The following is a 17,031-nucleotide window of genomic DNA, read 5'->3' as shown; positions in this document are numbered from 1 at the left end:
AAAGGCGTCGATTGAAGCAGCCAACGAATCGAGGCCGCGATGCCACGATGCCCGCGACTGCACCAGCACGCCGCCGAGCAGTTCGTGCTGCTGAGTCTGGCCGAGCCAACATCTCCACCACGCCTTGCCCGTCCAAGCAAGCCTGTTCGAACGCTCACGATGTCGACGACGTTCGCACCTATCAGCGCCATTCGTTGAGAGCACGGGGAGACGCTTTGCCGCACCACCAGCGAGACGCTACCGGCCGGCCCCCCACACTCGAGTCTCACTGCGCGCAAAGCAAAAACCCCCAACCTGCAAAACCTACAAACTCCAAAGCCCCGGGCTGGCTGCATCTCCACCGGACGGGGCCTCTCACGGAGCCGGCTGCGCTGATTGGACCGAGTCGGCGATAGAGCCGTCTTCTTGGAAGGCTACTGCGCACTAGAGCGCCAGATGGCCTCTCAATCACAAGCACAAGCAACACATGCAAAAGCCCAGCTTGGAGATGGGATCTTCGCGTGGTCTTTTACCACATAGGGCCCTTGCATGTCATGGTTCCTTAGCCTTGGTCGTGTGCCTTTGATGGTTACGTCGCGTGCATTGTGTGTCCATTTAATACATCCTCGCCCGCACTTTTTTTCTCATTCCTCTTCCACATTCTCGCAATCGTCACTGGGTTGGTCCTACTGTACTTGGCAGGGCAGCTCTTTTTTTCTTCTGTTGTGGTTTCTCTAGTGAACACAGCTGTTTCTCCTCTGGTTGCTTCCTTTTTGTTTTGTCTTCCCCCACCGGCCTGATAAACCCTCTGTCGAGCTCCAGACCGCGCTCAGAAACCGGAATCGACAATTACCTACAAAACTTGCCCCTCCATTCTCCTCTTCGGCAAAGTCCGTTTCGGGTGGAACAAGCCGAAAGCAAGATCAATTGACTTTGCGTGTGACGCTGCGTCCAATTCCTCGGGTACCACAACGGGCTCTTCCGCAGAGCTTGACGCGATTGAATACCTAGCCCAAGCAACGAAGCTCCCCTGTGCTTCTGTGAGCCCGGTTTTGCTCCATCTTGGTATCCTTTGTAATAATTGAGCGAGAATCCTCAGTTGCGCCCAAACAATCCGCAACCATGGCTGCTGTTGAAAACCCGGAGAAGTCAGCCATTGACACCAACTCAATGGAGAAGAATGTCACAGGTGGTAACAATGACCCGATGTTTGGCGATCTCAGAAACGCCGACGGGTCGTCGCTGCGCAGCGGCGAAGATATCCTCTCCCTGCAGGATCTCGACCCCGCCCTGAACATGAAGATGCATCTTGTGAACAACGTGAGTGATACTAGAGCCTAAATATGATCCAGGCCATGGTCCCTGTGACGGTGAACTGCGAGAACACCTGTTTCTTCCCAAACTCCAAATCTCGTTTCCGAAACGCTTCAGCACTAACACTGGATTAAAGGCAATTGACGAGATTGGCTGGACTGGCTACCACTGGAAACTCTTCTTCCTCAATGGATTCGGGTAAGTTGCCATTGCGCGGTGACCTCAACGTTTAAAACTACCCTCATCTCTTCCCATCCGCTGGTCTTATGTATTATGAGGCAAACGATGATTTGGTGTGCTAACAGACGGTGCCTCGTAGCTATGCCGTCGATTCCTTGATCCTCCTTTTCCAATCCATTGTTGCCCCGTCTGCTTTCCGCGAATTTGGCCAGCACGGTTACGCCAATGCGCTTACCATCGCCGTGTACGTCGGTATGCTGACGGGCGCCATTTTCTGGGGTTTCAGCGCCGATGTCATTGGTCGCAAATGGGCTTTTAACATTACCCTCTTCATCTGCTCTGCAAGCTGCGTGATCGCTGGTGCCATGCCCAACTGGCCATCTCTCGCATTCTTCATCGCCCTTCTCGGCTTTGGTGGAGGCGGCAATCTCATCCTGGACACAACCGTCTTCCTCGAGTATCTTCCTAGCAATAAGCAGTGGCTCTTGACCTTCCTGGCGGCATGGTGGGGCCTTGGACAGGCCGTCACTGGTTTCATTGCCTGGGGTTTCATGGTTCCTGGAAAATGGAACTGTACCGATGTTGACACTTGTACCAAGGCCAACAACTGGGGCTGGCGATATATGCTTTTCACCGGTGGTGCTATAGTGTTTGTCATGTCTGTTCTTCGAATCACAGTGGTCAGACTGCGCGAGACGCCCAAGTATCTCCTCGGCCTTGGTGAGGATGCCAAGGTGGTGGAAACATTCCAATTCTTGGCTACCAAGTACAACCGCCCATGCTCCCTGACTCTCGAGAAGCTTGAGGCCTGTGGACAGATTCAATCGGCTCACGGCAAGAAGCTGTTTTCCTTCTCCGAAACCCGCATTCATTTCCGTGGACTCTTTATCAACAAGAAGATGACCATCTCCACCATCCTGGTCTGGCTTTCGTGGGCTTTGATCGGCCTTATCTACCCGCTCTTCTACGTGTTCCTTCCGTATGTTCCCCATAAGTTCATTGTGCCACGAGGCTTCTTGCTGACCAGTATCTCAGTACCTATCTTGCCAACCACGGCAGAGTCTTTGACCGAACCACCTTCGAAACGTGGCGCAACTACTGCATTACCAACATTTGCGGTATTCCCGGTCCGATCATTGCAGGATACATGTGCAACACAAAACTGCTTGGCCGCAAATACACCATGTCTATTGGCGCTTTGATTACCTGTGCTTTCTTTTTTGCTTACACCGCAGTCAAGACCGCAGCTCAAGATACGGCCTTCACCTGCTTGATTGCATGTTTCCTGAACATCTACTATGGCACGCTGTACGCCTACACTCCGGAGGTGCTTCCCAGTGCCCACCGAGGCACCGGCAACGGTGTGGCCGTGGCCTTTAACCGCATCATGGGTATTGTCTCGGCTATTGTGGCGACTTTTGCAAACACTCAGACGTCGGCACCTCTGTATATTTGTGCGGCTCTCTTCATTCTTGCTGCTGGTATTTCAGCAGTATTCCCCTATGAGCCATATGGACGACGCAGCTCATAAGGCTGTGTCTGGGCGAGACTGGTGAGCTCTATTTCAACACTATAGGAGCCCCAGCTGCGTTTTGTCAAGGGCGTTGCAAGAAGGGGGAATGCACGTTTGATCAAAAAGGTCGTAAAAATAATGATACCCAAGAATAATTAAATATATGATTATATGATATTTTCAACAAAACTTGTCAAATAGGAGTGAAATTTTGCCATAATTGCCTCAGATATTGAAATACAATAATGCGAGGCAACTCATTGAGGGAGTAGCCGTGAATTATCTGTTCAATTCATAAACAATACGATAAGTTATCCAAGAGGCCTCTCCGCATCATTAGGAGTCCCTCATCCCTCTCGGTGAATATCTCATTAATCTTTGTCTAGTTATGGAGGCATAATGCGTCATGAGGTGGATTATGATTATCCGGCTTGAAGGTAAGAAACATGCTCTGGACATGGTTTCACAAGTCCCCTCTTCTTCATTTATATAACACACAGCACATAGCCTTATTCGCAAATATCTCAGCCAATTATTATGTTGGAAATGCGTCTATTCGCTCTAACAAGCTCATCTATTGCCAATATGGTGCTCAGAACTGTTTCGGAAACTCATGTGAGGTTAGATTGGCACTTCTAAACATAGTATATGTACGTGGTAGCCTTAGATCTATGTCAGGGGTCTAATTTTGATGTGCCCTGTTACTATTACGCTCTTGCTTTCTTTCATTGGCTGTGAGTTTAGCGCATCCTGCGATGGATGGCTATATGTGACCTGTCTTATACCCTCTTCACAGCATTTTTAAGCTCACCTGAAGCCTTGAGAAGGCTGCATGTCTTGCCCTCCCATTTCCATCACAGCATTTTAAGCCCACCCGATGCCTTGACCTTGCTACTTTGACGTGGCAGTCTATGGGATTTAGCGGACCTATCAAATGTGCCAAATGAGCAGCCTATAGCCGCTTCTTCACAGCATTTTTAATCTCACTCAGGTGCTTCACTCTATCATAAACTTGACTAGCGGGCTTGCAACCAACAAGCTAGGCAGTCGAGAGTTTTCTCAGCAACATCGAGCATTTCTTTTGTCTCTCTCAACGAGTGACTTTCTTGCCCCTGCCTTGCAATGAGATCACACTGCGTATTATGGAGGAGGGGATTTGGTCGGCAGATATCTCCCCTTTCTTTCAAACCTACTGGATACTTAGTAGGCAACAGGATGTTATGACTTAGCCAGTGTCTTTACCGCCATTATACTAAATAAATACATTTATTCGTCGGCTATGTGATGCTGGGGGGTGGGAGTTGATAAGAGTGGATAGATGAGCGAACTTGGCAATACGAAGACATGAGGATATAGCAAATTGGATTTGACATTCATAAAGATATTCCCTATTAGGACCATTTTCTCTTTATTACTAGCTACGCTGTGTTTCAGTCTATGCGTCAGGGATCCTCCATAAGCCAAGTTAACGGGCCTAGAACGCATCCGACGACGCACATCGGAAGACGGCGCACAGCATTTTTAACCTCACAAAAGAGAAGGCTTCAAGTTCGTCTCCATATCCTCCACGCGGATGTGGATTTGTATCCCTTTAGCATACCACACTTGAGCTGTAGCAAGGCTCACGGACGGGCAGGGCTACCACTAGTTCCTTCACAGCATTCTTAGTCCCCATCGAGGCCTTTAACATGAATTTTACCAACACACTCATAAGCAAACTCGTCTAGCTGATGAAAAGCACTCCTTATGCCGTCCTTTATTCCCTGATTTTTCTAGAGGAAGACACATTCCGTGTATTTGTCTGATCATTACGGGGACAAGATGCAAATTTAAGCTGTGTTTGGTTGGAAGAGCTTTGGGGAGGCAAAGGATGCTAGCACTCATAACATGGGTGTAGTCTAAATGTGCTTTATACTCCTTTCGCCCTCCCTTATGATATGTGCCTTCTCTTGAAACATATTTCAGCTCCTACTGCAGAGACCAAAAGAAGTACGTGCTCTAATAAATTCATAATGTACCAATCGCATGTAAAGGTGGTAGCAGTAGTGGGCGGGAAATGAGAGGGGAGAGGAAAGGTGCAAATGGGGGCGTGGACGTGCGTGCGGCCTGGAAGGTTCAGCCATCGCCTCAAAACGATGCGGTCGAGAGCTTCCTTCACAGCATTTTTAACCTCACTCGAGGCTTTACATTCCCACCCACCCGTTAAGGTGAGCCTTGCCTCTTTCTCCACAGCAAATTTAGGCTCCTCCAAAGTCGTCGCACTCTTGCCAGAGGGACATAGAGTATTTCCTACGCCACTGCACAATTTTGGCTCACAAAGCAGTTGTTATAATGGCGAGTGGACTGACTCCTTGATGAGGCACCCTTAATAAATGATATCGGAGACGGCTTGATCTTCCAGTGCTAAGCGCTACTCACTGTAAATATCTAACAGCAAATCGCCGTGTTGCTTTAGAAGCATTCTAGTAATTCATCGCCAAGTATCGTAGTTTTGATGGGAAATGCACGTGCTCAATCTGGAAGCTTCATGTCAAGCTCCCTGAAAAGCGGTGCAGGTGAAATATATACCAGATTTTTTTTTTTTATCGCTTCAATGAATCGGAACAAAGTCTTCCTTCGTCAAGCGTCGAATAATATGAGACAATCTTGGGTCCTTAGCTTTTCAGCCCTTTTTGGCAGATTTAGTGTCGTTGTCGTCTTCTTTTCTGTCTTATTTTTCGACTCTAGATTCTTCTCCTTCTTGTGGCTGGCATCTTGTTATTTGTCGCTGACCCCAATGCCGTTGTCATTGCCGTCGTCATTTCTTATCTTTCGTCATTTGAGATTGCATCAAATCAAAACCTCTCATGTAGAAAACACTGGTGCTAAAGATGCGATACCAACTTATGAGGCACTCTTATAACTTCCCGAGCCATGGTCTCAGGCTGTACAACCTGAGACGGGACGGAAGAAGATGGAGCGGCAAGTAAAGATGCTCACTAAATGGACGAACGGCCAAAGACTCGAGAGAAGCGGACCAAGGTTGAGAACTTGCTAAAAATGCCTTGGTTGACAAATTAAAAAGGGGGGTGATCTTGTCTTGAGCTTTGTCCAATTCCCCAAGACAAGGGCATTTCAGCTTCTCATCAACGCAATTCGTAACAACCAAGTCATAAGGTGCCTGCTAGAGTTCTCTCTTTTCTATCAAATCTGCATACAGGGTAGTTCTCATCGCTGTCTGTCTGATATCTACCCTATATTCTATTCGGCAGCCATCATGACAAATTAGCTGGTGTTAGTTTCGAAGGCGATATTCACAAATGGCCATCTTTTGTCGTTTTTGTCAGTTGTTTGACTCGTACTGATAGTATCGCTTTGGGGGAGACTCTTCTTGAACATAAATTTAGCAGTTTTCGGTCAATGTGTAGGCTGTAGCAGAATTTGGAGCCATGTCTTGGGCGCCATTCTAGCATTGAGACTCTCGTTATTGGTGCATGGTGTCTGTTTAACTTAGGCTCAATGCATGAAAACTTTTCAGCCACTTTGTATCCAGAAGGTTGCTAATAGCCTAGCACGCAACTGGTGGCATTGAAAGAAATTTCATCCAGTGCTCAACATCACCCGTGATGTTTTCGATATACTCAGGAGACTTGGTTGCGGCTTTCTCGTGAGCTTGAGCAGTTGGCAAGTCATATTGTTTAACTATATCTGAAATATTACCATGAGGCAATACTACGTGTAATAAAATTGAAGAATTGTTGATAAAGCTAGCAGCAGAGTGGCACCGAGCATGACACTCGTCTCCATCACGACCCCCTTTTCCCCGTCTCCCCGTCCTCTTAGACTATTTACCTGTTCCACCCAGATAGTCGGACGAAGCGAGTTTGCGTCGAGGGTTTGGAGTCTCGGAGTGTTCAGACCGGGGCGCTAACTTGGCTCCAGAAGAAGGATATCTCCGAATTGTCCGTGACTACCTACATTAGTGAGAGCAAGCATTGATGCCGCCTCATTTCCAAGTCGCTGGCTTCTGCTCAGCTCAGCCAAAACTCTTCCCTTCATTTTCCGAACCACAATTTCCTGCCACTGTACGGAGAATCCATCTCTCACCAATGGCAGGGTAGCAGAAGTAAACAACTGGAGGCACGGTCACCACCCCACATGGGTTGCGGGAACTGACCAATACAGCCTCAGCTCACCCTCTCTTGAGGTTTCTTGTACATAATGCGATTCAACCCCAGAACCCTTAATTCCATCCTCCGCACCATCGCAGAACGCGTGTGGAGGCCGTGATGAAGGGTGCGCACAGATGGAGGAGTCAGTCAAAAAGTTCCCCAAGCCTCTCCGCAAGCCCCTTGGCGAGGGCGCCGATTAGCCGTTCGATGACAGTGGTTGCGAGGTGGTGCCATCGATGCCACATATACGCTGAATACGAAGTGTAGACTTGGTGCATGGATGACAGATGTCGAAAGGATGACTACCTACTGATAATCAGCCGCATCGCACGTTCCTGTACAAGAATGTATGTATTTAGTCAATTTGCCACCGTGTTCTAGAAGAATGATTGCAAGCATTGGTATTTCGTGCAGTAGTTGTGCTGCTGCTAAACAATCCAAGTTGGCACATCATGAGATTCTTCACATGCAGTGTGCATGATGGACTTGTACCTGACGCTAGGCAATCCGTAGTAGGTAAATGCTCATGCTTGCGCCACCAAGACAGAAATAGGCGCCTGAGCTGAGGGATTAGCAACGGTGGTGCGGCTGGATGGTGAGGAAGGCTAAGAATAAGAGTGAAAGGCATTGTGTCAGTCACAGGCGGAACGGAGTTGACGAGACGGCTGAGCTGGCAGTCAGCCTGGCCTAGCACGGCAACTCATACGTACACGGTACCTGCATGGCGCGCTAAACATACACGAAGCGTGTGGTATTGCCTACATGTTCGGCGCATCGCCGCCCGAGGCATCGCCAAATGAATGACTCGAGGCTCTGGCGGTCTGCGCGTCAAAGCGCATAGCATGGCGCCTCAATGCCTAGGTTGCCGCCTGAGATGAGCTGAAGGCCGGACATTGCAGTGCAGTCGACGTCGGGTGTCTCATCTTGAGCCTCATTTCGAGCCGTTTATGCCCGCAGTGCTCGTATGTAATACGGACATTGCTGATGACGATTGACATGGCCTGAACTGATCAGGTTAATCGCCCTTCGGCTTCCTTGCCCGACAGAGGTGCTGAGGCGGCCACGAAGGGCATAGTGCAATTAGATCAAATGCATTTTCCGATTCCGTCTTCCATGGATTGATCCAAATTGTTTCTGCTGTACTCGTATGTACTCGCGCATGCTTCCGTACAGTAGCGCCTGGCGCCTTCTGTAGCGCAGTTGCAGCGCATGGCTCGTACCGGCAGTGCTGGTGCTAGCCCGACGGTACTCGTAAATACTCCCGTCCCCTGACCTGACCTACTGTACCATTTGCCGGCCCCGAATCGAATGCAACCTGTCGACACACAAGTACCAGTCCATTCAAGTCCATTCAAGTAACAGGTCGTCCGACATTTGACTTTCCACCTCCCGTCTGTGGTAAAGACAAGCACCGGGTTGACACGTGAGAGCCCTGGCGAGTCGTCAAAGGTCCACGAATCATGCCACGGCCGGGGAGAAAAAAAGAAAAATCCTGCTGCTGCGAACTCGGCATCGCGGTTACGCTTATTGGGGATTGAGTTTTGTGCATGCTTCAAGGTTCGGTTCTTTTTTTCCCTTGCCGGCACCTTCCCAGGCCAGTGGCTGCGCTCTTCCAAAAACGCGCATCTCGGTCGCCCCCTCCGCGCGCTGATTCGCCCCAGGCAAGTGGCCCCTGGCGGAGGCGCTAGGCAATTGCCCTGGGCCACTATCTGCAAGCCTTTGCCTCGGTGCATCTCAGGCCCTACAAGCCACTAACTATCCTGCTAGACTGCTAGAACACACACGAACCGTTCAACTGCATCTATCTCCGGCCAATTTCCAACAGCAGCAACGATGAACCCGACCCGCAAATGCTCCTAACTAATCGGCACGCCACATGCCGGTGGCTTGGAAGCAGCGGCGGCCACGGAGTTGCCAGGCATGGCTTTTTTTCTTGGCGGGCAACTCGCGTGGCCCTCCTGCTCGTTTCGGGCCTTTAGGCTGTGGACCTCGATCTGAGCGAGAATCAACCACAGACAAGCAAAAAGGAAAAAGAGAGACGAAGCAAGGGAGGCCCCTGACCACCAGCCGGCTGCTTGTGGCCTAGCTCAACCAGGTCTTTGCCGTTCGATGGGGCTGATGGCGAGGGACCGCATCTCAGTTACACGAATCACAGCGTCTGCCTCTTCCTATGACGATTGACGGTCTCGGATAACTGCCAAAGTCAGCGCCCTCGCCGCGTGGGTGTACAGACTTGCTGGAAACTAAAACTACATGGACTGGCCCGTGGGGAAGAAGCACGAAGCGAGACGACCGCGGCCTGGCTAGGGCCAAAAGAAGTTGGGGGGCAGCTCTGTATCTCTCTCGTCCCCGTCCTGAGACAGACTGCGAAGCTGGGTGGCGGACAACGTTGTATCTGAAGACTGGAGACTGGAGAGAGTGGACTGTTGGAAACTGGAGTGCCCCGAAATCCTTTAAATCGTGGCATCCCACCCTCGTCTGCGCAGTTTACTCGTCTCCTTCTCCTCTTGTTCTTCCCTTGCTCACTTCCTGGCTGGTCTTGTCGTTTCTTGAAAGGGCCTGCCTTGGGTTTGGAACAGTAGAGGTGTAGACGAATAGTCAGATTGCAATCATGGCCAACAATCACGAGGATACCGTTGCTGAGTATGTCTCCATGGGGGACTGAAGATTCTTCCTCGTCTTCTTCTCCTGCTTCACACCGTCTAGTCTTATGCTTACATATCTTGCCCTGACAGGCTCCACGAGGAGTTCAACGAGCGTGTTCCCCACGGCGAGACTCGCGATCTTGCCGGAGGCTTCATTGCTTCCGACCCTGATGAGAAGAAGGACTTTAGCTCCTCACCGGAGAGTGCCGAGGAGGGCAACACCGCCGATGGCGAGGAGCCCAATGACTTTGAGAAGCGGACGCTGCGCCGTGTTGGCGAGAACCTGCCCGCCTCTGCTTTCCTCATCGCCATTGTCGAGCTTATGGAGCGTTTCACCTACTACGGTGCTTCAGGTCTTTTCCAGAACTACATTAGCAACGACAAGAACGACACCACCGATGCTCCTGGACTGGGTATGGGTGGTCAGGCCGCCACTGGTCTGAACTTGTTCTTCCAATGGTTCTGCTATGGTATGTCAAACAATGAGCTTCCATCAGCTACATCAAGGAGGAAGCGTTTGCTAATTCTGGATTTTCTCTTGTGCAGTGACTCCTATTCTCGGTGCCATCATCTCTGATCAGTACTTGGGCAAGTACAAGGCCATCATGCTCTTCTGCGGTGTCTACTGGGTCGGTCTCGTCATCCTGTGGACGACGTCTCTGCCTGCGGCTCATGCTGCCAATGCCGGCCTGCCTGGATACATTGTTGCTATTATCATTATTGGTTTCGGTACCGGTGGTATCAAGTCCAACATCGCCCCTCTGATTGCCGACCAGTACCAGCGCCGAACCATGGCTATCCGAACGGAAAAGTCTGGCGAGCGAATCATCATTGACCCTGCCATTACCTACCAGCGCATCTACATGATCTTCTACTGGTGCATCAACCTAGGTTCCCTCTCCCTCATCGCCACCCCCTTCATGGAAAAGTACTGCGGCTTCTGGACTGCCTTCCTCATGTGCTTCCTCATGTTCAACGTGGGCATCTTCATCCTCGTCATCCGCCGCAAGTCATACATTATCCACCCCCCGCAGGGCTCCATCATCACCGACGCCTTCAAGGCCCTCGGCATGATGATTGCCAGCCGCAACATGGATGCCGCCAAGCCTTCATGGCGCGCTGCCCACGGCAAGACCAAGCCTGTTGTCTGGAACGACCACTTCGTCGAGGAGCTGAAGCGTGCCATCCGTGCCTGCAAGGTCTTTGTCTTTTACCCCATCTTCTGGGTTGGCTACGGTCAATTCTCCACCAACTTTGTCACCCAGGCCGGCCAGATGAACGGACACGGCATGCCCAACGACTTTATGCAGAACTTTGACTCCATCTCGATTCTCATCTTCACCCCTCTCCTCGAGATGCTCGTGTACCCCGCCCTGCGCAAGGCTGGTATCAAGATCCGACCCATTGCCCGTATAACCCTCGGTTTCGTCTGGATCTCCATGTGCCTTGGCTATGCTGCCATTGTCCAGCACCTTATCTACAACGCCGGCCCTTGCTACAAGAGCCCCCTTGAGTGTGACGCCGCCAACGTCGACGGCAAGACTCTCCCCAACAACGTGCACATTGCCGTTCAGGCTCCTGCCTACGTCTTTGTCGGTCTGGCCGAAATCTTCATTTCCGTCACCGGTCTCGAGTATGCCTACACCAAGGCTCCCCCCAGCATGAAGTCGTTTGTCCAGAGTTTGTACCTCTTCACCAACGCCTTTGGCTCTGCCATCTCCGAAGCCCTGGTCTCCGTGTCCAAGGACCCCGAGTTCATCTGGATGTACACTGGTGTTGCCGGCGCCAGTATCGTCACTGCCTTTGTCTTCTTCGCCTTGTTCCACCACTACGACAAGATTGAGGACGAGTCATTCGAGCTTGACCGCGAGGCACCCGTCCTCCCTCCCACCAAGGAGGTTGAGGCCGAGGCTGAGGCTAACTAATTGCGGAGAGGGGGAGTTTTGTGTATAGTGTACAGTAATGGAGCGGATGTAGATACCACGCGTTTAATGTATTATAATGACTTTTTACAAACAAAAATATCAATATTCACAGCATGTTTACAAGCATTGTTCATACCCACTGATAAGAGAGAGAGCTGTGATGACCTGACTCTTGCTCCTGTTTGAAGTGGGAACCCATTAGCTGATGGATTTCTCCTAGCTTGGCGCCAGTGTGCTAGCCTTTCTCGAATTCTTCCATGCATAATTTTTCTCTTCTTGTTAACGTTGTCGTATAAAATAGCGCCACGCCACTTTCACGGGCTGGAGGCCCACTCGGATCATCAGACGACGATTCTGGACTCTTTTTCGTCGAGAAAAGATGATTCATTTGGCCACTGGTAGACAGCCGATTACGGAGGATTATAGTAAGTAGCCTTTTCATTTTTGTGAAAGAAGAAAAGGCTAGAATTGTGCCTTGTGTATTTTCACACGCCGTAGATCGAAATACCCGAGCGAGCTAATGTTATACCCAGTTTTATCTCCGTAGCGCCATGAAAAACGATTTTTTTGGCGCGGATTTTCGGACAATTTCTCGACTTGTGCGTAAGCCAAGGAAAAAACAAGAGAGGAATTGCCGGCGAGCTGCCGATGGGAACGTGGCCAAGACGGCACCGCCCGGCCGCGCTGTCGGATATAGCGAGGTACCTTGGTACTTCTACGGAGTACGGTAGCGGTCATCTTTGATGGGGGGATTTTTTTTTTCTTTTCCTGACTCCATATTACTCCGTACTCACCCCTCGGATAGGATTTGGGTCCTTGTGGGAAGATGTGCAAAGTCGCCCCTTTCGTGCCATTTTGGTTTTTGCCTCTATCTATGAAAGTGTAATATTGCAAAGTGACTCAATTGTTGATTGACAATTGCAAAAACAGAATATTTTCGCAGGATAGCAAAAAAAGGAGACAGTGTGACAAGACAATTACTCGCAATTTCCAGCGTCCCACGAACCCCCCCCCCCCCCCCCCCCCCCCCCCCCCCCCCACCAAGTAGCAAGCAGGGAATGTAAGCAAAGAGCGGGCGTGAGAATTTCCAGCACAAAAAAACAAGACCAGAAAAAAATGAAAAAACCTGCTCCCACCAATCGCAAGTTGTACTCTGTTCGGTAAAGGGGTTGGACACTAAGAGAGATGGGCAAAAAGAATGACACCTGAGGGATTCGAACCCTCGCCTATTACTAGACCGCGAAGCAAGATAAATCCTGAACACGGCGCCTTAGACCACTCGGCCAAAGTGCCTATTTCTATTGTTTTGTTGTTGAAGTGTGGTGATGTTAGTTGTCTACATACAGGGTTGACAACTGTTGGTGTTGAGAGTTGCGAAGTACAAGAGGCAGGTACGCGGGTACGCAGGTACGTACCAAGTACGGAGTTGGAAGGCCTCAGTATATCCAAGTTCAATTATTGTTATAGTAAGGGCGGCGGGATACAAAATTTGTACGTCATCCTGGTTATTTACACTCGGCTGGAGTGGCCAATTTATGTTGCGAATGCTGTGGTGGTAGGCATGTAAGTGCAGAGTCGAGACAGTTCGATGTCGATCAAACTGTTGAGAACTGTGACTCAAACAACTTGAGTTTACATACATCAAGTACACAGTACTGAGTTTGTAAGTTGCCGTGCAAGTCTATTTGCTTGCAAACTGCCTAGGTAGTATCTACTACTTGAGTTAATAACAATCGAGCAATACACTGTCCATCAAAGAAAAGTCAATTTATCCTGTTGCCAATATCCATCTATAATCCAAAATCATGGCATCTGCCAATCCTGTGCCTTTCATATATATAACCAAACAAATCGTTCTAAAATGGCATATCATCATCATCAACACCATCGTCAGCAGCAGCAGCACCACCACCACCACCACCACCATTATCAACACCATCATCATCAACAACTACTTTGAGCGTAGAAAACCCCCGCTTCTGCCAAGAAACCAGAGTGCCGCGCATTGGGTAACATTGCCAATTTCTTTCCGAATGCATGTGCTCCGCTTGCCCATCAACTCTGACTCTAATACTCCAGCGAGAAAAGCCCGACTTCCGCCCAATGCAAAGGCCCACGGGCCTCTCATAGGCCCGCTCTACATCAAGGCCAACTCGGCATTCTCCAACAGCTCTTTGTCCACCATCTTCATATTCTAGCAAAAGACCCCGGCAGATGCCAGCATCTTCGTCCGTGAAAAGTCGTAGACGTGCAACGTGCTCCAGCGGTGCCCACGACAAACATCCTCCGTGACTATATGGCACCACGGTCTGCCTAAAGGGCAGTCTGAAAGGCCGGTCTGGTGTTTGGCTCCCATCGGCTTCTGCGTCCAGTGTGATGACGCTGCCGGACTCTGATAGACCGCAAATAAGCTGCAGTTTGCTGCTTGCCGCCCACACCGTCTGGGTGCGGTTGGGATATCGGTCATACTGGATACCAACCATAACATCGCCGGCTTTCTCAAATCGAAACTGCAACAAGTTAGACCAGACAATAAGACGCTAATAGAGGCATAAATTCGTACCAAGACCTTGAGATTCGTATCAGATTCGTGTTCAATCCCAAAACAAATCAATCGGTCGTTATGTGGAAACGGCACATAGTTCCAAACCCCAGCCCAGTCTTGTGGGTAGAGGAGCTTATCGAATGTTGATCTAGCAGAAGGTTCCTTGGGGGTGTGCGCATGCATAAAGAACTGGGGCCCAGCCGGCCTAGGTGAAGCATAATGATTTGCCCATGTCAAGAAAAATGTAATTCCTGATATCTTTGACTGGTCAATGGTTGCGAATTGCATTACTCTGGCATGACTGGGCCGCCCAGCTGTTGGGCTTAGCAAATGTTCTACAACCGGAGGTGAGGGTGTGTCCCAGGGAAGAAGATATGTTGCTTTTGCATCTCCAAAGTGCCTTAGGCGCGCTAATCCTGACTATCGTCTGGTCGTTAGCCCGATAGTTGACAAGCATAGTTGAACTGGGGCGGTTATTAGTGAGTTACCTGAAATTGCACCTGAACGTGCTTTAGCGTTTCTTGACTCTCCACAATATACAATTCAGTATCCGATGGCTGTGAAAGTGCTTCGGGCCTTTTTGCAAGCCTCTCGATGCGGCTGATTCCCTGAGAGTCAATGATGATTCGAATGACAGGTGGAAGAACTTCCTCCTCGCTCGCCGGGCCTTGGCCTCGCTCCCAATGAGCAACTTTGGCAATGGGCATTGAGAATTGCTCGTCCAAAGGCCGGCGGCTCGAATCGGCGGCTAGCGATGTAACAGAGTAATAGCGAGTAAGAGCGCACGGCTGGGTGATCAACTCTTCAAACACCAGGCGCTTGAGCTCCATTGGCATCAATTCCAACTGCGGTAGATTGCATGCTATCGCCGCCAGCCGTATCAAGCTAGTAACATCGGATTTGACGGTCAATATGAATTTCGGCGCACCCTCCCAAGGGCTTCTCCAGCGTCCCGCAAGCAACAGCCGGGGCGCCACCTGGTCATCTGGGCAGTTGCGTCGGAACAGATTAAAACACTCGGTGTGTATCGTGGCACTCTCGAGGTGACTGGGCTTAAGACGCCTACCAAAGGGATCCCAGTTGAAGAAGGGTCTACGGACCGCCCGCATGTCAGACCCATCATCTTCGTCTTCGTCTTCACGAGCCGGATATTCTTGAGCGCCAACGATTCTGACGTTGCCATCATCCAGGAAGACTATGTACATTCAGCCGATCAGCGAAAACCCACCAACCAACAGACATGGAAGAGGGAAACAGTCGGTTCAACTTACCAGATACAAACGACTCTCCACTGTTCATCGGCTCCCCACAAGCTCTGCACCATTTCTCAAGACTGACCACGCACGTATCCGGTTTCAGTAGTTCCGGTGGAAACTCAATACTGGGGACGGTGCCCCCCGGGGATGCGGGGAGCGGAACTGCGAACTCCCAGTCGTCCGGGTTAAAGTCCTCATCCATGACTGCCGGGACTTTGTGGACTTTGTGGAGATGCAATGTTTTGATGGCGCCGATGCCTTGATGCCTCTGTTGATCGAGGATTGATGAAGGATGGAAACTTTAGGGACCGGGTGCCTGGCCAAGGGCTGCGCTAGGCGGTTCCAAGGCTTGCCAGAGGCTTATGTTGCTGGATCCGACGTAGTGCGCTCCACTGAATAAGACGCCACTCGCAACGTGGTTTGCTATATCGGGCAAATTGGTGCCTGAAGCCCACTCGAGATCTGGATCTGACAGGGCATCAAAGCTTGTCTGACAGGGCAGAGTGCATCCATCAGAAATATTACGAAGGTAACTGGAATTCTTACTATCCATCGACTAATACAGGAAGCGGCTAATTCAACAATCTGGTCTCAAACTTGGAGCTGCCTAGTGAAAACTACCGGCCACTAGAGGAGCGTATAGTCCGGAGCTATAATAGCAGATACGTATGTAGCAGATGCTAGAGAATTATAGCGATAATATCATATGCTCTAAAAACCGGGCATCTACTACCTTGACCAAAGAAAAAGAAAGACTTGATGTCCGGAGTACTAATGTGAAACTAAAATGATTGCCTTCAATGACAGTGTCTTTGTGTGGCTGGATCAGCCATCACCGCCATCAACGCCCGCCACTCTACATGTACCATCAGAGCCAAATCCAGAGCGGCGGGTACAGCCACAGCCACGGGACAGAGAAGAAGCCTCAATGGGCGTGTACAAACATCAATTGCTATGCCACTTGATTGTCGACGCGCTTTTGAGAATTTCGAAGAAGAGGCCATTGAAATGGCTCGCAAGTTGGCGAGAACCTGGAGATGAAGGATCTGGAGATGGAGAAACCACCACCGAATCTGAGTCTGGAACTGAGCCTGTTTCATCTGACTCGGATGAGCGTCCTCTTGGTGCGTCTATAAACCAGCTTCTCGACAACATCGCACACTTGCAGGGTGGGGAACGCCCAGGACCAATTTCGGCGTCTCTGTACAGATCTCAATTCGGCTATGGAAAACTTGGTGAGTGTTCTCAGCCCCCTCCTCTGGCGCCTGGCGAGGAGCGTCAAGAGTACGACAAGGCGTATATCTCTCGAAGATTTGATGAGTATGCCACAGAGGCCGCGCTCAAGGAGTTTCGCCTACAAGTCGAAGATGTTCACATCGAGGGAAAACATCCCAAAGTGAAACCCGCGAAACCGAAGCCGACTGAGAAACCGTGAATTTGCTGACTGCTTGGATGACAATGACTTACACACTCCTGGAGAGCGGTACTACCAACATCTGCCTAATGCAGTTATTGACTGGCCT

General features: G+C 50.2%; 4 protein-coding genes across 4 annotated transcripts; 3 read left to right on the top strand and 1 right to left on the bottom strand.

Annotated features, from left to right (window-relative positions):
* Positions 1-1,101: 1,101 nt before the first annotated feature.
* Positions 1,102-3,004, top strand: T069G_00964 (major facilitator superfamily domain-containing protein; the record flags this gene model as incomplete). Its single annotated transcript, XM_056168174.1, has 5 exons — positions 1,102-1,299; positions 1,430-1,491; positions 1,613-2,027; positions 2,073-2,452; positions 2,509-3,004. The coding sequence occupies 5 exons, from the start codon at positions 1,102-1,104 to the stop codon at positions 3,002-3,004; spliced, it is 1,551 nt and encodes a 516-aa protein (XP_056033490.1).
* Positions 3,005-9,748: 6,744 nt separating this feature from the next.
* On the top strand, positions 9,749-11,707 carry T069G_00963 (POT family domain-containing protein; the record flags this gene model as incomplete). Its single annotated transcript, XM_056168173.1, has 3 exons — positions 9,749-9,780; positions 9,873-10,252; positions 10,329-11,707. The coding sequence occupies 3 exons, from the start codon at positions 9,749-9,751 to the stop codon at positions 11,705-11,707; spliced, it is 1,791 nt and encodes a 596-aa protein (XP_056033489.1).
* Positions 11,708-13,563: 1,856 nt separating this feature from the next.
* T069G_00962 (uncharacterized protein) lies at positions 13,564-15,710 on the bottom strand (the record flags this gene model as incomplete). The annotated part of the gene is made up of 4 exons (XM_056168172.1): positions 13,564-14,217; positions 14,271-14,672; positions 14,741-15,447; positions 15,524-15,710. The coding sequence occupies 4 exons, from the start codon at positions 15,708-15,710 to the stop codon at positions 13,564-13,566; spliced, it is 1,950 nt and encodes a 649-aa protein (XP_056033488.1).
* A 585-nt stretch (positions 15,711-16,295) lies between these two features.
* Positions 16,296-16,943, top strand: T069G_00961 (uncharacterized protein; the record flags this gene model as incomplete). The annotated part of the gene is made up of 1 exon (XM_056168171.1): positions 16,296-16,943. One exon carries the CDS (start codon positions 16,296-16,298, stop codon positions 16,941-16,943), a length of 648 nt encoding a protein of 215 aa, XP_056033487.1.
* Positions 16,944-17,031: the final 88 nt, after the last annotated feature.

Source organism: Trichoderma breve, chromosome 1, assembly GCF_028502605.1.
Source record: "Trichoderma breve strain T069 chromosome 1, whole genome shotgun sequence".
Classification (NCBI taxonomy): Eukaryota; Fungi; Ascomycota; class Sordariomycetes; order Hypocreales; family Hypocreaceae; genus Trichoderma; species Trichoderma breve.
The sequence above is the reverse complement of the archived record's forward strand: the minus strand, read 5'-3'. Positions and strand labels throughout refer to the sequence as shown.